Raw genomic sequence first — 22,804 nt, forward strand, 5'->3', positions numbered from 1 at the left:
TTATTTCACCGTCTTTCCAGTAGAAATGAGCTTCTACAATGAACAGATTTCAATAAATAACTTCTTAACCATGTGAACAGAAAGACTCCCTGTTACCCACATAAGCCCACCCCCCTCCCCACCAAGCCCCCCTCAGAGAACCCAGTTTAGACTGCCTGAGAACAGCAGCAGCAAGCCTCAATTCAGGCTCCATCTCCACACAAAAAGGTGAAGAGAACATGACTCACTTCTCTAGAGCTCCAGAATGCTTTCCAGAGGTGATGTGGCAATTTTGTCCTTTCTTAGCCTCTTTCGGAATAGTCCATTGAGTCCATCTATATACACCTGAGCCACTCCCACAGAGGCAAGTGTGACAGGAGTCAGAGTCAAGAAGCAGACACCGCGCCTACAACTCATCCTTCTCATCCGGCTCCCCTTCACCATCCTCTGGAGGAGGACCCCCTGCACTTCCATACAGCTTGCTGACAATAGGCTGCACAATCTCCTCAAGCTCCTTCTTCTTGGCCTTGAAGTCTTCCAGATCAGCATCCTGGTGCGACTCCAACCACTCGATCTTCTCCTCCACAGCCTTCTCAATGGTTTCCTTGTCCTCGTCAGACAGCTTGCCACCCAGCTTCTCCTTGTCACCCACCTGGTTCTTCAGTGAATAGGCATAGCTCTCCAGCTCGTTGCGGGAATCAATACGCTCCTTCAGCTTTTTGTCCTCATCAGCAAAGCGCTCAGCATCATTCACCATGCGCTCAATATCTTCAGGGGTCAGGCGGTTCTGGTCGTTAGTGATTGTGATCTTGTTCTTATTACCGGTGCCCTTGTCTTCAGCAGTCACACGGAGAATACCGTTCACGTCAATCTCAAAGGTCACCTCAATCTGTGGGACGCCACGGGGTGCAGGGGGAATGCCAGTCAGGTCGAAGGTGCCCAGCAGGTGGTTGTCTTTGGTTAGGGGACGCTCACCTGGATGCAAAAATTAAAAAAAAAAAATATTTAGCAATGTGCTGTGCTGAATTTTGCAAGAACAAACAGATGCAAAGTATTCATCTGAACCCATACCTTCATAAACCTTGATTGTAACAGTTGGCTGGTTATCAGAAGCAGTGGAGAAGATCTGGGCCTTCTTAGTTGGCACAACAGTGTTCCTGGGAATCAGCTTGGTCATCACTCCTCCCACAGTCTCAATACCCAGGGTCAGGGGGCACACATCCAGAAGAACAACATCGCCTGTTCACAAAAGGGAAAAATTGAGAATTAAAACCTTACAGGTTCAGAGCATCGAGGCGGCGAGAGACTGGCTGATCAGATTGCAAACTCACCAGTATTCTCCTCTCCAGACAGCACTCCAGCCTGCACAGCAGCACCATAAGCCACAGCCTCGTCAGGGTTGATACCCCTGGAAGGCTCCTTTCCATTGAAGAACTCCTTCACCAACTGCTGGATCTTGGGAATGCGAGTAGAACCACCGACAAGCACAATCTCATCGATGTCAGACTTCTTCAGATCTGCGTCTTCCAACACCTTCTGCACTGGCTTCATGGTAGAGCGGAAAAGATCCTGGAGAAGTAACAAAAGGCATTAATTTTTACAATCACAAAACGTGAGTAACAAGGCAATTAAGTTTTAGAAACTTGCATAGTGCCTTCACTTACCATGTTGAGCTCCTCAAACTTGGCACGGGTCAAGGTCTCAGAGAAGTCTTCACCCTCAAAGAAGGACTCAATTTCAATACGAGCCTGGTGCTGGGCAGACAGGGCCCTCTTAGCCTTCTCAGTCTCACGACGCAGCTTCTGGACGGCACGGTTGTCTTTGCGCACATCCTTGCCAGTCTTCTTCTTGTAGAGCTTGATGAAGTGCTCCATGACACGCTGGTCAAAGTCTTCACCTCCCAGGTGAGTGTCTCCATTTGTGGCCACGACTTCAAACACACCGTTGTCAATGGTCAGGATGGACACGTCGAAGGTTCCACCACCAAGGTCAAAAACCAGGATGTTCTTCTCGCCATCCTTCTTATCCAAACCATAAGCAATTGCGGCAGCAGTCCTAAAACAAGACAGATTCAGATTAACGTTCCACTGAAAAAGGTTTACGCAAGCCTAATGTTTTAATATTTCAGAGTTCTCTGGCATTGATGCATACGGCTCATTGATGATCCTCATCACGTTAAGTCCAGCAATGACACCGGCATCCTTAGTGGCTTGACGCTGTGCATCGTTGAAGTAGGCAGGCACAGTGACGACAGCATGAGTTACCTTCAGAAGGAGAACACATAATTAGAACATCCATCCAAAATTTGAGTTCATTTTTTTTGTATATAATTTGAAATAAAATTACCTTCTTGCCCAGGTAAGCCTCAGCGGTTTCCTTCATCTTACTGAGAACCATAGCAGAAATCTCTTCAGGAGCAAACGTCTTGGTCTGGCCTCCGATGTCAACCTGAATGTGGGGCTTGCTCTTCTTTTCAATTACCTTTTTTTTTTTTTTTAGAAAAAGTAATAATTTAAATGTTGCGTTTAATTAGAATCACACTAATTATAAAAAAAAAAAAAAAAAAAAAAAAAAAAAGAAGGTTTCTCACCCTGAATGGAAAATATTTGATGTCCTGCTGCACAGAAGAGTCTGACCAAGTGCGACCAATCAACCTCTTTGCATCAAACACGGTGTTTTCTGGGTTGGAGGTCAGCTGATTCTTGGCAGCATCACCAATAAGACGCTCCCCCTCGGCGGTGAACGCAACGTACGACGGCGTGATTCGGTTTCCTTGGTCATTGGCAATGATTTCCACGCGGCCATTCTTGAAGACGCCAACACTAGAAGACGAGGAAGCGTTTAAAGAGCGTGCGGGGAATATGAAAATGAGAGGAGGCGTGCGATGCTGCATGACTGCTCACCAGGAATAGGTGGTTCCGAGGTCGATTCCCACCACGGTACCCACGTTTTCCTTCTTATCGTCGTCGTCAGCGAACACGCTGCCGGCGACCAGCAGGAGGATGCACAGCAGTTTCATGGTTTCACTGGATTTCGCAAATTGCAGAAAGCGACTTCTGTCGAAACCAAAATCACATTCAGCTTGCAAAACTATACATGTTGGAAATCGGGTGCAATTTCACGCGAGAACCACAATGAAGCAATAAGCTATCGCTTATAAATGCTACTGATAATAATCCACGTGCACGAAGGGCATACGACATCCTAATCGAAATGGGACCGCCGACGCGAACGCCAGCGAGCTAGCAAGCTAACGGGCTTCAAAAATGGTGGCGGGGCGGAGCCCAAAGACGCCGGACAATGTGCCAAAAGGCGCAGGTTCGCAACGTGCTTCTCGCGTCCATTAGTTAAGGCGCCGGGTTGGTTTGCTGCGGGGTGACATTTTACAGAACGTATGACAGGAGCTACGCGAACACTTTACGGCGAAAAAAAAAAAACGAACACTAAAGGCAAATAAACAACGCAAAATCATTAAATGAAACGCAAAATCTCTGCCTGAGAGGTTATTAGTTACAAAAAAAATGATCGGAAAAAACAAATACAACAGGAAGAACTACCACAGGCAAAGGAAGGTAAATATATAAAACGAACAAATCTCACTCAGAAATACTTTGAACGAACTCGAATGGATTTTTTTTTTTTTACCTTGCTCGGCTGTGGTACGACTTGGGTAAATTCCTGGAGACCGGCCTTCGGCAGATGCGCCACCGCTTCACGCCTCCTGGACGATCTGTAGAAAGGTTCAATGCCGCTGCGTGAACGACGTCGTCGGTATATAAGCCGTGAGTTCTGGCCCGTCGTGGAGGTTCGCCATTGGCCAGTGAGCAACTCGTTGGAAGGCCCTGATTGGTGGAACCGTCGCCGCTGGCCGCCGCTGATTGGCAAACGCCCGGGTGTCGTCAACGTCACGAAACGTCCAGAAGTGTCCGAGGATGATTGGACGGCTCCTCTGTCACTCTGGAGATGGCCAATCGCCAACGTGCCGGTGTACACTGGCCCAGTTTGTAGGCTTCCGTCAGTAACCGGCGTGGAAGAAGAGTCATTCTCTTTTAATTGTTCTGTGATGTTTTACGTGTCGTTACATCATAAACGTTGCCAAAAAAAAAACATTTACAGAATCTAAGCTGGTTTTGCTCCTTGGAGTAGTACATGCACAAGAATGAATGGCTGCCAGCCTTGCGAGTGTGACATGTATTTAACAGACCCTTGATTTTCATGAATTACTGTCAATCTCTATTATTGATTCATGCTTCTGAATGTGAAACAGCGAAAATGAAGCGTTTAACTATAGATTTGGGTGTGGTTTAATATTGTGAATGATAGAAAGGTGTATGATGCTAGTTGATGCAATGAAACTGACTTGCTGGAAGAGAAGACCATCGTAAAACTATATAGGGCCACGTTCAACCCAAGACGCCTTTACTTTTCATTCCATTCATGTAATTGTTTAAATATTAGAATCTCGATTGTCCTGAATATTAAACTACGCTAAACCCACATGTGTTGGTTTCCTGTTCGTGGGTTAACCATAGTGCTAGATTTAAAGAAGACTTCAATACAATTCTTCATTCAAAAATGAGTCTAGGACTGCAAGGCTCAATCGAAGAACGGAAGAACTGACCCTATAAATTTAATCTTGTGACTATCGCCATTAGTATCAACGTAAGAAAGAACGCGTGAAACGCTTAGAATTCAAACGCTACACCCCACGCTTACGAAACCATCGACTTCCCAGAAGGAAGTTCCTGTTGGACTTGTGCTCATCTGTCATTGGCTGAGGTCCCGGGGAGGCGGACCGAATTCAGCCAATGGGAGCCAAAGGAATTCACGCGCGCGAGAGACAAAGTGGGACCATCTTGTGTTGACAGCGCTGTTCGGCGGTGCGGTGGGGTTCACTTACTTTAAATTTAAAGGCTCTGTTTTAGGTCTTCGGTCCACAACGAGACGTCGTCTTCATATCGAGCGTCTGAGTGAGTTGTGGATGTGTTTTTATGTACGAAATACATTGGTTGCTACATACGTTTAGCAAGTAAAAACAGCTACGCTATGCTGCAAAGAGATTCGTACGGTGCAAAAGACGCCGTGACGAATTACAAATTAACGTTAAAATGTATATTTTTTTTAGTAAAAGATGGCCTCTTATTCAGAACCATTGACATCGCTTGGAAAAGGCGACAGTCTCAATCAACAAGGTAAGAAGCAAACGACTCGTCATTGCAAACCATTTTAAAATTGCTAACCTGTTGGGGTTTTTCTTTTCCCCGACAGTACTTTCAGCATTTCCTCTGTGCCAGCTTTCGGAGGAAGATCTGTCTCAGAACCCGCGCTTCTGCAAGCTACTAGCCACACTGTCTCAGCATGTTGACCCCACTGGCCTCTCTGTAAATCTTCAGAAAGAGCTGGAGAAGGTAAAACCATGCAGGGGTTGCAGTAAAGGACAGGATAGGTATAAGGATTACGGTAAATTTGCTTGGAGTAAATGTAACCTGAGCGATTGTGTCGTTGTTGCCGTTTGGATCAGACTGAAAGAGAGCTTCGGACCCAGAGGGTGGTCTGGCTTCATTCTGAGTGTCTTCACCGGCTGCTACAGGAGATGATTCAGGAGCATGGCATCAAAAACAACCAGTCTCCAGCACCGCCAGAGGAGGATAAGGTACAGTTTAATACCAAGTGGATATCACATGTTAAAGCTCCAGCTCCTTGTTGGTATAGAGAGGCAGTGGTTGGCCTAGCGGGTAAGAAAACGGACCTGTAATGCTGGTTCGAATCCCACCTGCCACACGGGAGACCGGGGTTCGGGAGGCGAAATATTTATCAAGGTGGGAGTAGCCTAGTGCGTAAACGCACTTGCTTATGAACCAGAAGACTGCAAGTTCAAGTTACAGGTTCAAATCCCATTCACCGTTGTGTCTTATTGTGAGCAAGACACTGAGTGTCTCATGGGGGACTGTCCCTGTAACTACTGATTTGTAAGTCACTTTTGGTAATGGCATCTGATAAATGTCTTAAATGTAAAGGCCATTTCTGATGTCGCGTTAAGGTAAATGCAGGCATAGCTAGTAAAACTCATCTTTCAAGAAGCCATGTAAGCTTCTAAAATAAGATCTAAAATACCGTACCATATTTATTTATAAAGCACTTTAACACAACAAATGAGCTGACCAAAGTGCTGTACATTAAAATCAATTAAAGTACCAGAGACAGGACGGACAGGGGTTGAATAAAACAGAAAACATTTACGACAATATAGTAAAAGTAATTAAGTGAATATATAGAAAAAAATATTAAGTGAAAGCTACTTAGTCACTTGTCACTTTGTCCAGTTTTACAGGACCATGGAACAGAATTTGCTGGTGATGAAATGCATCAGGCAGTTGGATGTGAGTGCCAACAATGATACAAACCAGCTTTCTATTCTTGGACTCTCTGCCAAAGACGTGTTGAACTTCATGCCTGCTGAGAAGGTAGGACATTAAAGAAATATTATAACTATATTAATTTAATAACTACTTTGTATTAAAGATTAAGGATTGTTTCATTCTTAAGAACGACATGGAGCATCTGCATTTTGTTGTGTCCCTAGGATGTACTACGTATGAAAAAAAGGTTACCAATGGAGTTGGAGAAGCACCTCAAAAATAAATGTTTTAGCCTTCTGGCATACTATCAGCCTGACTCTGGTATGATACTCACAATTTGACTTTAAATTATATAAAAATCCCCTTTTTTACCTTGTAAAATACAAAAGCTATATTACATCTGGCCATCTTATCTGGATAAGGATTTTTGGATTATTGATTATTGTTTCATTTCTAAAAACAACGTTACATTTCTGTGATCTGCATTTTTGCTTGTGCACTGCTGTGCCCCATCCAGAGAATGAGAGCGAGGGCCTGAAAAGGGTCAAGCTCTCACACTTACCTGAACTCCTGGAGGGTGAAAGAAAGAAAGCAGAGAACCTGCGGGAAAAGAACAGGGAGAAAACCCTTCTGCTGCAGCAACAGACTCATGCCTACCTGACTGTAAGTGAAAGAAACAGTCCTGTAGCAACAGCATTGAGAAACACACTTTAAAAAGCATCATGTTCATGTTTTCAAGGAGCTGCTGGGGTGCATACATATTCTTCAGTCTCTCATACTGGAGCACAGACTAAAGATCCAGACAGAGCTGGACCGAAAGAAACTGGAATACTTTGAAGCCAAGTGTGAGATTGGCATACAGAAACTCAGGTGATTTTTTTTATTTTGCCCTGAATATAATTCCAGAATTAAACATATAAAACTATAGAAAAGTAATTGAAATCTGATTGACACATGAATGTATAATGAAGTACATAGTTCCTGCAAGACTGCAGGAACTAGCAAGAATCTTCTTCAACGTGGGTTAAAAGCAGAGGACATGTTTTGTTGTGTGCACCGTGTGCTATGTCATGATGACAATCTCTTCACTTTCACTTTTACTTTCAGGACAGAGATGCTGGAGATCCAGCTGGACACTTACACAGCGGGTAAAATATCTGCTCACAGAAAACTCCGGTGAGCTGGATGATTTTATTGTGCCTGTTAGCATTTTCAAATAATGATATCAACTTCAGTTAAAAATGTTCATGTACTTTGACCTTTAAATGTGTTCATTTTCTAAGTATAGAGAGAAGCTGGATGCAGAGTTGGAGGCTACCCAAGCAGAGAAGCAGTCTGTAGAGTCCAAGCTGGCATCATTTGAGATTCTTGGTCAGGAATTTGAGGTGTTGGCCGAAGAGTATTTACGCATTCGGCAAGAAATTGATGCCAAACGTTGGGCACTGACAGAGTTTTCTCAGCACAATTCCTGAAAGATCTGTTCAGCTACTTATCTTAAGTGATAATTGTGTATATTTGCCTGTGTTCAAATGATTTACGGTGCTGACACACTAATGTATTAATGTTAGTGTAATGGATTCATTTTTTCCCTCTTTGCTGTCAAAAGAAAGCTATCTGAAAATAAACTTGCACAAAATATATTACCACAAGAGGGCAGTACAATTGCATATAGTGGATGTTTCCTTTTTTTTGTTCATTGTACACAGAACATTAAATACCCTACCGAACAAAAATATTACTTAAAATAAGGATCTTTCAAATCTAAAACAGATTTTAGACATTTAGCATTTAGATATTTGTTTTCCAGCTATTCCGACAGGATTTGACTAGGAATAAAGCTTATATATTGATTATTGGCTTTTTTTTGTAAAGCCGATTAAACTGGATATTTGGGTTATATTACTGTTCAGAGGATGACGAGGTCACCGAATATCGCAGCGTGTTGCGCCCAAACGCACCTGCGATCACCATGCCATGTGCCACTGGACGTAGACACGACCCCGTGCCCGTCCGGTCGCTATAAAGATCTGCGGCGCAGGAAGGCGCCCGCGGACCGCGTGACGCCGCGCCAGAGGGAAGCTCGTGCTCGGTACGCGCATCCGAAGTTGATGACGTGGTGCCGAGAGGATGGCCGACCAGAGCAGGCAAACTAAACTCGCCGCGGCCAAGAAGAAGGTACGGCGCGGAGATTGGGACGAGCGAAGGGTGTCGCGCTAAGGATGTCGACGGCGGAGCGTCGCGTCGCGTCGCGCCGCGGGAGGCGTCGCGGATGTTGACACTTCCACGTCTGCCGACTCGCCAGCGCGCCGCCCGTCCCCGAGCGGAGCAGCGCCGCCGGGCTGCGGGTGTTGTGACATCCCGGGGATCGGGCTGTGGCCTGCGCCTTGAGGAAGAACTCGTTTCACTAATTTAGGGGGTTGTCGCTTAACGTGGCCTGGGCAGCAACGTCTTGTTAAATTCTGACTTTAGAGGTTTGCAATGCACTGGCTTCGAAAATTGCCTCAACCTTTGGAAAAAATTATAATAATTGACGGGAGTGTGTCAGGTGTTTGTTGAAACGTACTTCTGACTATATTTCTATCGTTCATAGTTGAATGTCTGCTGTGTTTTGGTTTTTTTTGCGTGTTTTAGTCGCTGCATAGCAGGCTAACACTAGCTAATCTAAGTTAGCCAGCTTGATGGCAGCATTAGCTTGCTAATTTATTCACAAAATTAATGATCAAGGAAGGTCAGCTCGTCGCTAAAGTGGCTTGTGGTCGCCCGTTTTATCACATGCAAACGGTGTTTCTCTTGCTGTTTTCGTTTCTTGGTATTTGCAACGTCGGCATTAGCCGTGTTAGCTTTTTTTTTTTTTTTTTCGACAATGTGATTTGAACATCTCAGCCTTTTCTTTATTTCCGTATGTTCGTCCGTTTCGAACGTTCGACCCAGCGTGACTGCGGACAGTAATAAGAGTTCAGTGCTGGTATTTCAGAGCTGACAGCCGGCGTCTTACCCGCCCCGTAACAGCTGTCACACGCTTCGGCCAAGGCCTAATCTCCACCCCACTTACTCCACATGTGTAAATACTGCCGCCTCACGGGAACGTTGCACGCGTGGGACGTCCTGCTCGGCCTGGGTCAACCAGATAGCATTCTGCGCTGCAGAGAGATCGCTCGAATTCCGGTTCGCATTCCACAGTGATCCAGTGCCCTGATGCCAGGAGAAGAATGTGGCCATTTCATACCTGTACGGTCGCGTTTGATGTTCCTCTCTGATCAAATGACCCCTTTGCCCCCGGTAGCTGAAAGAGTTTCAGCAGAAGAGCGTGCCGGCGGCCAGCACTGCGGGGCCCAAAAAGAAGAGGAAAGTGAAGAATGGGAACGAGCCTGACGCGACGGCTGCTGACAGACGCTCTCCAGACAACGTGAGTCTCTCGTTCACGCCCAACGTGCCGTCGTATATGAGAATCGGAAACTTCACTGGTTTGCATGGTGTTCGTAACGAAAAGGCCTTGATTGGCTGGAGACCACTTAATAAGTAAACAGTGTGTGTGTGTACAAAAAAAGAGATAACCAAGGTATGCATTGTTGCTTTGGCGCTCGCCGAACTAGTACCCTTGTGCGCCCAGTGCAGAATCTGACCCGCTGCCTCGGTGGTGAAACCGACTTCTCTGCTCACCTCTGACACTCATGCCTCTGCACTAACCTGTCTCTCTCACCCTCTCGCCTCCCTTCTCCTCTAGATTGAGAATATTCTGAATGTTATGGTGTCTGATCTTAGTCTGACTAATGGGGTAGCCCTTCCTCCATTTGTCAGCAGCCAGGTGAGCAGCCTGTCCTCTTCTCTTCTCCCCTAGGATTCTCTCTGTCTGTTTGCTCTCTCGACTGTTGTGCGCTTTCTCTGTGCTCACCGGCTGTTTATCGTCTTGAAGACTCCGATTTCATTTATCATATGTATCATATATTTTTTAAGGTCACAGAGACTTTATTGGACTGGACCGACATTGTTTGCATGTTTTACAAGTTGAATTCTTGTGGATTTAGTATGAATTTACCAGCCTCACAAACTGAAGCCAGTGGGATTGACTTGTCCTCATACTTTCAAGGGCGTGGTCTGTTCTGACACTGTGTGTTGCACGTGGGGTCTTTTTTAGTCACGCTGGCGTTGTTCTGAAATGGCTGCATGTTATGGGAAGGTTATTCCTGGTACGGTATGAGCTGGGTGATATTGTGTGGGACAGTTGCCTGAGTGTGCTGCTGTGTGTTGCTGCATCAGGCCCTTGTCGACGGCGAGGCCGGGAGCTCTCCGGTGGCACGGTTACTGGAAGAGAGCGGTGCCGAGCCTGGCCCCGACTCACCTGTGTCTAACCCTGCTACTGCTAATAACACTGACTGCGACAACACGGTGCAGCAGGTTCGTCTGTCTGCCGGTTTACTCATCCTTTTAACTGCCTTCACCGTTTTAACATATTGCCATTGTTTGTCATTGTCCCAGCATTCTTGGTTAAATGCTCCAGAGAAGGCAAGTTATGTGTCATACAGGCTCCGCCCTCCAACGGGCTTCCCTATTGGATATTCCCCATTTCTGGTTTGATCCCCGCCCACCTGCAGGAGGCCTCCCTATATTGGGGCGTGCCATGTGCTGCTCTTCTCCCACTTTTGTAGTCAGTGAAAAAGCGAGTTCCTGATGGAAATAGCGAATTCCGAAGAAGTGCGCTTTTTTTTTTTCCCCCTCTCAGATCCAAGCATGTCCATCTGCAACGGCCGCAGCATCTTCCTTGCCAAGCGGCCACGACCATGGCCTACGCAACGTCCGACATCGGCCGCGACCTACACAATGGCCAACTTCGGCCGCAGCCTACACGCACTGCTCTGCTTCCTCTTTTGTAGTCTGACAGAAAAGGCAAATCCCAAAGAAGTGCTTTTATTTTATCCTCGCGGATCCAAGCACGTCCTGCTGCAACAACCGTGGCATCTTCCTTGCTAAACTGCAACGACCACGGCCTACAAAACAGCCACGGCATTTTCCTTGCCTGGCGACAAAGGCGTGGCGACAGTGTACACAACGGCCGCCGTGTACTCTGCTGCAGCGTACACAGTAACCGACAACACCATACACACAAGGTGGCAGTGGCGAGAACGGGCCCGATGACAACGGCCACAGAGGCCGTAACGTGGGAGAAAGGGAATATACAATAGGGAAGGCCATTGGAGGGCTACGCCTGTACGCCTGGAGTTACATATCCAGTAACCTCTTCTCTCATGCGTTTATTATTTAATCCCTGCTGTGTTTCAGAATTACAACCAGGATACAATCTGCAATGAAAATTCCACAGAACAGAAAAAGTGAGTGATATAACCCTAAATACACTGATATAACACTAAATACAAAAGTAAATATTACATAGGGTTATGTGGTTTCTTTTCAAGGCCCTTGTCCTCTACAGAAAGCCTGAGACAACTTTCTCAACAACTTAATGGTCTGCTCTCCGAGGTGGGACAGATTCTGCGGGTTTCTCACACACACACAGCCTTTAAATTGTTATAATTTACTGTACATTGTACGTATTCCGAAAATTATTGCTAAATAACGAATGTTTCATTTGCCTTCTGACAATTTAGTAATGTCACAGTGCACAGTTAATAAGCTGCCTTCAGTATGAATTCAGTTCTCATGCAATAGTATTAATAATATCTAAACCTTTTGAATGTCATTGTACACCAGTCATCTTCATCATACGTCAATGGGGACAGTGCACCATCACCTCTGAATGAAAGAGAACTGGAGGTAGGACAATGTTTGAGCCTACATTGTTATACTACAACACCCATTCTGTTTTCCTGTCTCAGTAGTGAAGTGGTGGCTATAAGACAAGGTATAAGACTCCTTCCAAAGTGTCCCTCATTCTTCGTGCAAAACTTTGTGCATGAATTTGTTGGCCAGGGCAGCAGTGGTTCACATGATCTGTGCTGCTTTCCAGCCTCGCCTGGCCATAATTTGTTTCCCCACCAGGTCAGACTAGTCAGTGGACCAAATTATCTGTCTGAGAACATAGATATTTATTCCCCTTAGGCTGTCTTTAGTTGTTCAACCTACTAAATGTAGTTTTTTTTTTTTTTTTTTTTTTTCCAACTTTATAATTGCATACAACAATTGCATACAAATTCATTCATGCATATGTTTTGGTTTTATAAAATTAATATCTTGCCATTACATAGTTTACATTTTTTTTTTTTTTTTTTTTTCACCTCAAGTTTTCTTTACAATTGATCAATTTATTATTTTTATTCTTCCTTTCTCTCACTTGTCCTTGCCCCCTCCCTTCTCTCCCTCCCCTTTTCTTTTTTCAATTTAAATGCCCTGCATGCCTGCACATCAGACTCGAAACCTGGAGCTGGCAGCTGCCCTGGACTCCAGCAACCTAACAAACTCTCAGCTCACTGCAAAACTAGAGCAGCTGGTAAGAGAGTGTGGTTTGAAGTGTGCTGTACTGTCCAGACGCTAATTACTTGGGTCGTGTATGAATATACACTCTCATGAAACTCATACTTGCATAGTCCCTGTTAGCATGCATGTCAAACATAGGTTTGTTTTTTGCATTTGCTTTTCCATTATTCACTTTATAATTTTTTAGACCATTTTAACCTCAGCTCGACACAAAGCCATATGGCTTGAAAACAAAATATTGGCAAAATTACAAATTCAAATAGTCTGTTGTATGTGTAATTTGTCTATATGAATAAAACTTGTTTGCCTGTCTGAGCCTTGAGCCAGTGCTTTCCTTGCTATCCCTCTTAACAACAATCTAGCTATAATATATAACCACCACTGTTGTAATTGTTCAGACTGTGTCTGCATCTGATTTCTTGAGTGTTTAAGGTGATCTCTTCATTGCACAGTGGCACCTGTTCTGAATAGCCTTTTGTCCTGTTAACCCTGGGTTTCATATTTTGACAGACACAGCAATCACAGGAGCTTAGCGACCAGCTACAGAAGGTAATGAAGCTTGGACTTGTATCAACAATTTAGTTTTATTCAGTGTCCGGTCATAAGACTTGTATGCGTCCCTGTCCACCTGTCTGAAAACGTGATCGAGGGAATATTTTTTCTGTCAGGAGCGCAAGGAGTTTGAACTGAAGTTTGTGAAGGAGCAGGCAACCATGAGAGAGCAGCTTCAGGTGAGCATTCGTTGATTTAGATCAGAGAGTTAAATTTGGCTGTTTTTATTTAGCCACGTTCATTTTAATTAGTCATTAGCTTTTATACCAGACGTTTAGCAAGAGAAATCTGAGCTCTGTTTAGATCTCTTCACAGACCATCAAGACCTAGCGTAAGCTATATGATTGTGTGTGATTTTGTAGGTGCATATTCAGACCATTGGTATACTCGTGTCTGAGAAGTCTGAGCTGCAAACAGCACTGTCCTACACCCAGCAGGCTGCTCGCCAGAAGACAGGTGAGTGAGGTGTTTTTTTTTTTTTTGGGAAAATTACAAAAAGCTTTAAAGTACTCTCCATGTAATTGTTTAACTTGTGTAACTTGTCCAACAGGAGATGCTGAGGAGTTAAACAGTCGTCTGCAGGGCAGCAAACAAAGAGTGTCTGAGCTGGAGAGAACCCTCTCAACCGTGTCTCTCCAACAGAAACAGTTTGAGAAGGTTCGGTCTACAAGTTTTGGTCAATAGGCTCTTTCTAAAATGTACCTTACATGCTGTTTTTAACATATGTTCTTCTTCATAGCATAACAAAGAACTTGAAAAGGACCGGGACAGCCTGCGATTGGAAGTGTACAGGCTGAAGTAAGTCTTTCGTGGTGGGACCTGAAGTAGAAAAGTGTTATTTAACTGGATATGTAGGTCTGAATTGAGGAACAATTTTTCAATTTAAGTCCCTCATGCTATCATAAGGTAGTACATCTTGCTCAGTTCCATGAGAAATCGTATTCAGTTGCTAATGGTGTTGTTAAAGAAGAGTTTCCTTTTCTCCGTTTCATGAGTGAATAGCTTGGCGTGAGGGGCAGAGAGTGAACCGTGCTTTATGTACACATACAGCAATGCAAGTGAGGAGGCTAAGCAGCAGAGCTCGGAGTTGGCGGAGCAGCTGAGGCAGCGCGCCACTGAGAATAGCAGTCTACGGCTCGAACTGGAGGATCTGCGCAAGAGGCTGGAGATGGCTGATGTCATGCTGCAACAGGTCACTCTTTCCCACAGCATAACACCACCCACAACTTCTCCCTGTAACACCACCAGCCTGACTCATCTACCATGCCCTGAATACATTGTTTTAGTCTGAAAGAAACATGCATTGGTAACTACAGTGGCATTTAGCGGTGATGTTGCCATTCACCACATAATATCGTTATTGATTCCAATGTTGCATAAAGTGTAACAGTTATGTTTTTGTTTTAGTTCTCCAGCCAGTCTGGACCCCCTACTGCCAACCAGCAAGTGCAGTTGCTCCTGGATGAGAAACACCATCTGGAGGCACATGCAGCCCAGGTCTCAGATTGTGAACTTTACTTATTTTCGTTCAGATTATGATTCGTACAGCACTCTATAATCTCATGTCTGTCGTGTTTGCAGGTGATTGAGTCTTTGGCACAGCTGCAGAGAGAGCGAGACCAGTATGCCTTGCAGATTCAGGAAGAGGGCAGAGTCTGGAAAGAAAAAACTGAGGCTCTTCTGTTTCAGGTACACACAAGCACTCAACACTGCATTTCAATGCATTTACCTCATGTCCACTACACTGGTGCTGGTGCCAGGTGCCGGTTCTGGTGCTCGGCCGGTGCTGAACTGGGAACCAGGTCTGCATTTACACTAGACAGGAGCTCAGCACGAGCCACATGATGATAATACGTCACTCCCAGAAATCCCAGCACCAAATTCATTACATTGTAATAGAAATCTTTTGGATCTCCATGTCTGCTGCTTTTGCTTATTGACAATTTTGGTTCTTCATGTGAAGCCCGAGAGATCTTCACTTATTTCTTCATACACTTTCTTCTTGTGCACTTATTCATTTTTGTTGAATTTCAGTGGATGTCTATATAGCCAGAAGAGCTTTAATTTCTTTAGCGCTCCTCATTACTGGACTTTGTCTCTCTTCTATTTTTTTTCTTCTAAAGCTGCTGATCTCTCTGCCCACTGCTCATTACATCACAGGTTCTCGCTATGAGACCAGCAATGTTTAGGGGCCAGTTTGGTGCCTTTTTTTTTTTTTTTTTTTTTTTTTTTTTTTTTTAATCCAGTGGAAAAGTGCAGCACTGGTTAGAATATTGAGAACCGGTGCAGGTTTGTCTGTAACCATCTGGTCTGTACAGGTAACACTTCTCTCAGAAGAGAGGGACAAGAGTTCTGCTCAGATCCAGGAACTGGAGACTCATATATCTGAACTGAAGAGTGCTGCAGGTGAGAACCAGCTTTCAGTCCAACTTTTCTCTGGTTCACTGTTGTAAATGAGTGATGCAACAAATCCATAACCCATTGACATGCTCGCTCTCTGTCCCTCCATCTGCTCCTCTTCTAGCTCTGTTGTCAAAAGAGAAGGAGGCTGTAGTTGCCCCAGTGCCTACTGGCCCCTCAGAGAATGAGTTGGCCCTGCAAGAAGCACTTAGTACCTCGCAGCAAGAGATAGAAGCCCTCAGCCTACAGTTCCAGGCCCAGGTCCATTTTTTTACAGCTAATTTCAAATATTTAGAGCTCCAGTGAAGCAGCGTAGCAGAAAATTAGTAATTTGTTAGAACATGGTGACTTATGTTTTTTTATGTCTGATAGGTGAGAGATAATGAGCAGCTTAGTCGACTTTGTCAAGAGCAGGAGGCACGGTTGCAGGAGTTGGAGCAGGAAGCCCAGCGGGCCGCTGAAGAATCACAGGACCGCAGACGCATCCTTGAGGATGCACAGAGTGACAAGGCAACCATTAGCCGTGCCCTTGCTCAGAACCGAGAGCTCAAAGACCAGCTTGCAGAGTTGCAAAATGGCTTTGTTAAGCTGGTGAGGATAATTTGCTTGTGTCAAATATGTCTTTAATTGTATGTTTTAAGTTGTCAGTTGGCAACTGGCACAGGAAATCTGTACAGTTCCTAAAGGAGGATTGGGGCAGTAACTGGAACAGCTGTCATGTCTTGGTAACTTGAAAATGTGCTTGGAATCCCCAGACAAATGAGAACATGGAGTTGACAAGTGGACTGCAGTCAGAGCAGCATGTGAAGAAAGAAATTGCTCGTCGACTGGGAGAGCTACAGGAGAACCTGCACGGTGCCAAAGAGCAGGTAAGCCCTTAAAGCAGCTTAGCTCAAACACAGTCTGTCCTCCATTTACAAAATAGGTATTTATGAAATGTATATATTCTAAAAAGGCTAGTTTGGAATCAGGAAGTAAACATGTGTGTGCTGTGGTACACTATTTTAATTTATAACCTACAATTTCTTTGTAATCAGTTACAAGAGAAGGTTGAAGAGGTAGCATCCATGCAGGAGCAGCGGGACCAATACCTTGCCCACCTACAGCAGTACTCTGCTGGCTACCAGCAGCTCGTCGCAGAACGTGAAGAGCTGCACAAGAAGTTTTTTCAGCAGACTCAACTCATGGACCGATTACAGCATGATGAGGTGCAGGGGCAAGTGAGGCTACAGCAGAGCCACCAGGAGCTTCAACAAGCACAGGTCAGCTGTGAATAACACTTATGTCTGTCTTATTGTCTTATTTTTTTTCTTCTGTTTCGCATTGCCACGTATAGCACTGGGTGGCTCGTTATTCCCTTTTCCTTTAAGTAAATGTGGGAACAGTGGTATTCCTTTACACCAGTAACCATTAATATGATCCTATACTTGGTTTGATCATTAGAGATGTAAAAAAGACCATGTGGTGTGGGAGAAGAGAATAGAGTGTGTAGAAAAATTCTTTCTCCCTCCACACAAAGCACTGTATTCAACCACTCCAATTTGATGTTACCTGGCAGAAAGAGGCATGGCACAATAGAGGTTAAAAATGAACAGTTTCTAATTTATTAACACCGGTAAATAATTATTGTAGTTACATGTGAATATTAAATGTAAAAAGGTTCCAAGGTTACAGAGAAAATAAAAATGAGAAGAAAGAGTAAAGAGGGAGAAGAGAAAAAGAGGGGGGGAGAAAGACTCCGAAACCTTCCGGCTTCCGATGGAAAACCTCCTGAGCAAGAAAGCTCAGAGTCCCTTTTCCACATGTGAGCAAACCTTTATACCCCTGGCCTACAGGAAGTTGTCACTGGCCTACAGGAAGTTGTCACTGACCAATCAGAACCTGTTTCTGATGTCACTCCCCCGGTGCCTCCCATTTGGGGAAGACAAAGAGGGTGGGCGGTCCTGACAGCTGACACTTCACACGTTGGTAGTAAGTGGGATTTGAACCTGGGTTTACTGGTTCACAGGCAAGTGTCTTACCCACTAGGTTACTACCACCCAAACATTTAAATCACAAAAAAATGTATATAACTGTTTTGAACTTCAGAAGCTATTTAATGCAGCTTTTCATACAGGTAAAAAAAAGAAAATGTTAAACCTGTCTAGCTTTAACAGTTCATAAACCTGTTCAAGTGCCAAAAGTTGAGCATGTTCACGTGGCAATCCACAGAGGCTACCAAAATTCCACTCGCAGGCCCATCTGGTCACTCCACTTAATTAAATGAGACTTTCATGATCTGCAAACAAACGCTTTATGGGAGTCACCGTTTTAAGACCTATGCACGCAGGCTGTTTCCTGGCAGCTTGAACGCCGCCTTTTATGATGTTTTCACTTTGTCTGTGCAGGTCTTGATATTCTCTGTCTTCGGTTCCACCATTTTGTTTAGTTAATCCCTGCAACCTCATTTGAAAAGCACATTGTCTTTATCCTGCACAGGAGAAGCTGGACCAGTTGGTCAAAGATAATGAGGTGCTGAAGACGGAGGTACAGGAGCTGCTGAACTGCTCCGCTCTTGCTACCCCTCCTAGAGACCAGGGTAGGTTTGCCGGGTAAGAAGAGAGTGCTGGGTTTTACTGCTGAATCTTCCTGCATGGTAACTCTCTTGCTGTCATTTGACAAGGAGATGGACTGGAGACTGAGTCCCTGACTGAGAGCATCCACAAGTCAACCATTGATTTTCCCGAGGACTTCGAGAGTCGGGAAGAAATGGTTGGTGAAATGAGTACTCCCGTGTCTGGCCTTTTATGTCTGAATAGTGGTTGAAGAACCTTTGGTTTATGTGTTCTCTTCTCAGGAGGAGTTCTTGCATACAGCCCTGTCCCGTATACAAGGTGAGAGAGATGAACTCAGTCGGTGTTTGGAGCAAGAGCGGAGTTTACACCAGGCTGCCCTGCGGCAGGTGACCGCCATCAGCCAGAGACATCTTCAGCAACAACCACAGTATAGCATCAGCAGTGATGCAGGTGAGGCCCAAGAGAGGTGCCCTGTACAAGTTCTTCATCCACAGCTGGGCTATTTACATAACATCGGGCATACATTTACAGGCAGCTCTGAAGGAGTTCCTGTGGAGGTGCATGAAGCCCTCCGAGTTGCAATGGAAAAACTGCAGGAGCGTTTTACAACGCTCATGCAGGAGAAAGCTGACCTGAAAGACAGGGTAGAAGAACTTGAGCATCGCTGCATTCAGCTGTCTGGAGAAACGGACACAATTGGTGAGCAACCCGAACCACACACATATCAAGACTGGAGTCTTTTGCCATTTCTAGGCTCCGCTTTTAAGAAAGTGAAGCACAGTTGTGCTCATTTAAAAACTAACTCCTCTTGTCCTCTAGGGGAATACATTGCTCTATACCAGAACCAGAGAGCCATCATGAAGCAGCGGCACATAGAAAAGGAGCAGTACATCAACATGCTGGCCAAAGACAAGGAAGAGATGAAGGTAGAGTTTATTCAGTGTATTTGTAAAACCCCTGTAGTTTGGATATGTGCCCTACCCTAAAAATGTGTACTTTTTTTTTTTTTTTTTTTTTCCCTTCCCCCTCCATTTTAATTTTTTTTTTCAAGTTCATTTTATTGATTTCTCATGTTGACTGCAATTCTAATAATTATTTCAGAAAGTTAGCATGTCGTCAGTGTCCAAGGCCCACAAGGTGGTAAGATTCATTTAAGTGGGGGTCAGTGTTGTCATGCTAATGCTGGCATCTGTGTTTTGTGCAGACGAAACTAGCAGAGCTGCAGGATTTGGTGATGCGCCTGGTGGGTGAAAGAAATGAGTGGTACACACGCTACTTCAGTGCCGTCAGTGGTCCACACGCCCAATCTGTGGGAGAAGACATGGTACCCCCAGATCACAGACGCATGGAGCTCAATGCCGTTGACGGGCCAGGTAAACATGTAAAAAAAAAACCTGACTACGCACTGACCTGGCTCTGTGTAACACGTGGGTTGGTTAGTTACACAATACATACATGTAAAAAAAAATGTATATATTAAAAAAAAATACACACAACTGGATATTGTGTTCACGAGCCAACGATTAACACATTTTCAGTGACAGCTGACTGTTTGTCCCTGTGTGACACTCTTGTCTGAGGTGAATTGTCACATTTTAATACCGCTGGATCTCATTGTGTGAGATCTAGTCACAACCCTAAAATTAATCCTGTGTATGTTTCTTTTTTCTTGTTTCTCAAAAGATTCTATGGACATGAGTGCAGCAGTGGACTTGATCCCTGGATCCCAGTGCGACGAGGAGTCTGCATCCCAGCATCTTGGTCAGGGACCAGGGGAGAGTGGTCCTCTGCGACCCAGAGAGGATGGCACAGCTAGGCAGATCATGCAACTCCTGCAGGAGATCCAAAACCCTCAGGCCAGGCCAACACCCTTTTTGGGAGAGAACCCATGTATACCCTTCTTCTACAGACCAGATGAGCAAGACGAAGTGAAGATTCTGGTTGTCTGAGCGCCTCAGAGGACCTACTGTCTTTCTCTCACACTCTCCTGCCTTCTTTTCTAGGTGGGACCAAGAGTGGTGCAATTATTTCTGGAGGTTTGTGGTGGTGGGGTTGCTGGTATTCTGTCTTTGCAGCTTGACTGGAATAGCTTAAGCGTGAAGGGGCATTCTTATACTTGTCTTCTAATGCTCAGCTTAAGTTTCTGTTTGTCACAATGCTGGACTGAGGGGACTACTACAGCTTTTTTTATTTTACCTATTTGGGATGAGTATAGTCTTCTAGACTGGAAAAGTGTACATTTGAAAGACTTGGTGGGTAGGTCTTTACACTATTTCAATCGCATTCATTAAAGAATAGGTGCAATAAAGCATACCATATACCTAGTATTTTTCCAGCATCTGGGTAAACGTATGCAAAGTTGCACAGTGGCTGATTACGTCAATTCAGGAGCCTCATTTTTTAACACACTTGTGTTTTTACTTATCCCAGCTACTTATAACCAACATACCAAAAATACTTTATCTATCAGCGCCTAGTTTTCTTTGTTTAAGAGACGAAGGGGCTCAGCAGCCGAAGCCTCTTTAAAGAAAAAGCTGTCTTCATAGTGAACAAAACCAAATTGACTGAGGGCTCGTTAAGCAAGTAGGACATTAAATGGGGTTAAGAAAGTAAGGATTACAGCAGTTGGCTGAAGTAAATGAAAGTAGAGATCTTTGCAAGGTGGGGAGTGATTGCTGTAAACCATAGCATTATGTAGGAAATTCAACTGATGTTTTGTAAAAGCTGGCGATTGACGTGATCCAACCTTTTCACAGTGAATCTTTCGACACATCACGGTGACCTGAGCTTTTAGATCAGGTCGCAGTAAAATACAGCCATCTGAGGGAACCGTGGAAGCAGTACAAAACCAAGAGGGGTGAGCTGCTGCCAAGGGGTACCTCTTCCAAACGCTCAAGTGATGACACACACATAAGTGTGTGTTTTTGTCTCAGTGCGGTAGTTCTTTAATCAAATCTCATACCGGAGCTGAATCATACAGTATCTGCTCTCATGGCATTGCTTGGTTTTGGCCCCTCTGCAGCGAACTACCATAGTGGTAGATGACAAATGCTTTTGAGGATATGATGTTTTCCTAGAAAATCAATCTGCATTACTATACCAAGTACGTGGCTTTGTTTTTAAGCTACATGTGCTTGGTCTTTGGGTTGTTTTTCCCTGAGACTTTAAGCAGCACTAGAAAATCCAGGGCAGACAGGCCTGCTTGACGGTGGTGGACAACTCAATGATTCTTTGTGCCTTCTGGCACTTTTTGGCTGAGAGTTTATCTGAAGATGTTAGTAGTAATGAGACTGAAGAGTGTATGTGTGTGTGTGTGTGTGTGTGTGTGTGTGTGTACTGCATGCATGTTTATCTGGCAGTGTAAGGATGTAAATACTCAAGGCCATGATGTTTGCTTCTTTTAGTTAACTCTAACCACACCTAGTGCGATATGGTATAGAATGTTTCTTACCACTGTTGAAGTTGTATATTTTCTAATTAGTTATAATAATTAATAATTCAATTTACAATAACATGCCCTTATGTTTAAGTTATTAAATGTCACTACCTGTTTGGTTTAGTGAATTTTTGAAGGTGGGAGAATGAAGCCTACTTTTTATGGCACGTGTAGTGATAACTGAATGGGTGTAAGGAGTGTTGCCGTTTACCCTGTCTATCCTCACACAAGCACTTTGACCAATAGACCTTTGTTGAGTGAATGTAGGGTCAATTTTATTCCCCAGTATCTTTCTTTCCAGCTGTGTACTTTGAAATCACATTAAAGCAACCTAATTGTAATGTCCAATGTAAAGCAAATGTAAATACTGTAACTCTGTAACATACTGTATATTCACTCAGATATATGTGAGAAGGAGCGACTCAAGCCTGATGTCCTATCAAGATCATTTTTCATGGTGCAAACGGGTGTCTGATCATCTCAGCATGCACAGCCCCACTTCAAATAATCCTGGTTTGCCCATTTTTGATATCATGTTGTGCTTGTCCCTTCCACAAAGCTTCTAGCTGGCTTGTTTACTGGTCTGGGGTGGAGGGTAAGTGGGGCAAGTGGGTGGTTATTTCAAGTGGAGCTGTCTGAAGATGTCGTCTTTTTTTTTTTTTTTTTTTTTTATATTATAGACACACTTTTAAACCATGAAAGTGAAACTTAAACTTGTATACTGTCAGGTGGACTAGGCTAAATATATGTTGGTGAGGGTGATTGATGTAACGATTTAATAACAGAAAATGATCAACCAAATGAAAAAATGTATTTATTTGGAATAACAGCCTAATCTGATTGGTTTTAACACTATACAGGTTGTTGCAAATACAATGAAGGAACCATTAGATAATCATAGCAAAATGGCTTCTGCAGTGTATTTCTGATGTGATTATTTTTCCCCCCACTCTTAAATAAAACTGATGCAGCAAAGCAATCTAACCTTGTGGTGCTTCTTGTGTTTGAAACTAGGGTTTCCACGGAGTCTTAAATTTAAGGCCTTAAACATCATTTAGTTCCAGAGTTAAGTACTGTAGACTCAATAAATTTAT

The 22,804-nt window shown here is 44.2% G+C and overlaps 3 protein-coding genes across 7 annotated transcripts; 2 read left to right on the forward strand and 1 right to left on the reverse strand.

Annotated features, from left to right (window-relative positions):
- Nucleotides 1-117: 117 nt before the first annotated feature.
- Nucleotides 118-3,773, reverse strand: hspa5 (heat shock protein 5). The gene is made up of 9 exons (XM_028973716.1): nt 3,625-3,773; nt 2,883-3,035; nt 2,570-2,801; nt 2,326-2,460; nt 2,131-2,243; nt 1,644-2,034; nt 1,311-1,548; nt 1,051-1,218; nt 118-954 (listed from the first exon to the last, which is right to left on the reverse strand). The coding sequence occupies exons 2-9, from the start codon at nt 2,996-2,998 to the stop codon at nt 386-388; spliced, it is 1,962 nt and encodes a 653-aa protein (XP_028829549.1). The 5' UTR covers nt 2,999-3,035; nt 3,625-3,773; the 3' UTR covers nt 118-385.
- Nucleotides 3,774-4,828: 1,055 nt separating this feature from the next.
- haus4 (HAUS augmin-like complex, subunit 4) lies at nt 4,829-7,844 on the forward strand. The gene is made up of 10 exons (XM_028973717.1): nt 4,829-4,949; nt 5,105-5,171; nt 5,248-5,387; nt 5,501-5,632; nt 6,303-6,443; nt 6,563-6,659; nt 6,856-7,001; nt 7,078-7,208; nt 7,446-7,514; nt 7,627-7,844. Exons 2-10 carry the CDS (start codon nt 5,111-5,113, stop codon nt 7,808-7,810), a joined length of 1,101 nt encoding a protein of 366 aa, XP_028829550.1. The 5' UTR covers nt 4,829-4,949; nt 5,105-5,110; the 3' UTR covers nt 7,811-7,844.
- Nucleotides 7,845-8,392: 548 nt separating this feature from the next.
- On the forward strand, nt 8,393-22,689 carry golga2 (golgin A2). Of its 5 annotated transcripts, XM_028972659.1 has the most exons (28): nt 8,393-8,513; nt 9,622-9,744; nt 10,063-10,143; nt 10,596-10,733; nt 11,616-11,665; nt 11,750-11,813; nt 12,045-12,107; nt 12,700-12,780; nt 13,278-13,316; nt 13,436-13,498; nt 13,682-13,775; nt 13,870-13,976; nt 14,059-14,117; nt 14,370-14,511; nt 14,727-14,816; nt 14,901-15,008; nt 15,638-15,725; nt 15,844-15,980; nt 16,092-16,310; nt 16,475-16,588; nt 16,757-16,981; nt 18,198-18,297; nt 18,382-18,470; nt 18,556-18,724; nt 18,806-18,973; nt 19,094-19,200; nt 19,479-19,647; nt 19,958-22,689. In XM_028972659.1, the coding sequence occupies exons 1-28, from the start codon at nt 8,466-8,468 to the stop codon at nt 20,221-20,223; spliced, it is 3,201 nt and encodes a 1,066-aa protein (XP_028828492.1). In that variant the 5' UTR covers nt 8,393-8,465; the 3' UTR covers nt 20,224-22,689. The 5 variants fall into 5 exon arrangements, with proteins under 5 accessions (XP_028828492.1, XP_028828494.1, XP_028828495.1 ...); XM_028972661.1 differs by lacking the exon at nt 12,700-12,780; XM_028972662.1 differs by lacking the exon at nt 10,596-10,733.
- Nucleotides 22,690-22,804: the final 115 nt, after the last annotated feature.

This window comes from Denticeps clupeoides, chromosome 3, assembly GCF_900700375.1.
Source record: "Denticeps clupeoides chromosome 3, fDenClu1.1, whole genome shotgun sequence".
NCBI classification, from domain to species: domain Eukaryota; kingdom Metazoa; phylum Chordata; class Actinopteri; order Clupeiformes; family Denticipitidae; genus Denticeps; species Denticeps clupeoides.

Coding starts and splice junctions, on each gene's coding strand:
- hspa5 (XM_028973716.1), bottom strand. CDS start 2,998: ATGAAACTGCTGTGCATCCTCCTGCTGGTCGCCGGCAGCGTGTTCGCT. Junction 2,035..2,130: donor ATGAGGATCATCAATGAGCC/GTATGCATCAAT, acceptor GTCTTGTTTTAG/GACTGCTGCCGCAATTGCTT. Junction 1,549..1,643: donor AGTTTGAGGAGCTCAACATG/GTAAGTGAAGGC, acceptor TTACTTCTCCAG/GATCTTTTCCGCTCTACCAT.
- golga2 (XM_028972659.1), top strand. CDS start 8,466: ATGGCCGACCAGAGCAGGCAAACTAAACTCGCCGCGGCCAAGAAGAAG. Junction 10,734..11,615: donor GCGACAACACGGTGCAGCAG/GTTCGTCTGTCT, acceptor GCTGTGTTTCAG/AATTACAACCAGGATACAAT. Junction 16,982..18,197: donor AGGAGCTTCAACAAGCACAG/GTCAGCTGTGAA, acceptor TATCCTGCACAG/GAGAAGCTGGACCAGTTGGT.
- haus4 (XM_028973717.1), top strand. CDS start 5,111: ATGGCCTCTTATTCAGAACCATTGACATCGCTTGGAAAAGGCGACAGT. Junction 5,172..5,247: donor CGACAGTCTCAATCAACAAG/GTAAGAAGCAAA, acceptor TTTCCCCGACAG/TACTTTCAGCATTTCCTCTG. Junction 5,388..5,500: donor TTCAGAAAGAGCTGGAGAAG/GTAAAACCATGC, acceptor CGTTTGGATCAG/ACTGAAAGAGAGCTTCGGAC.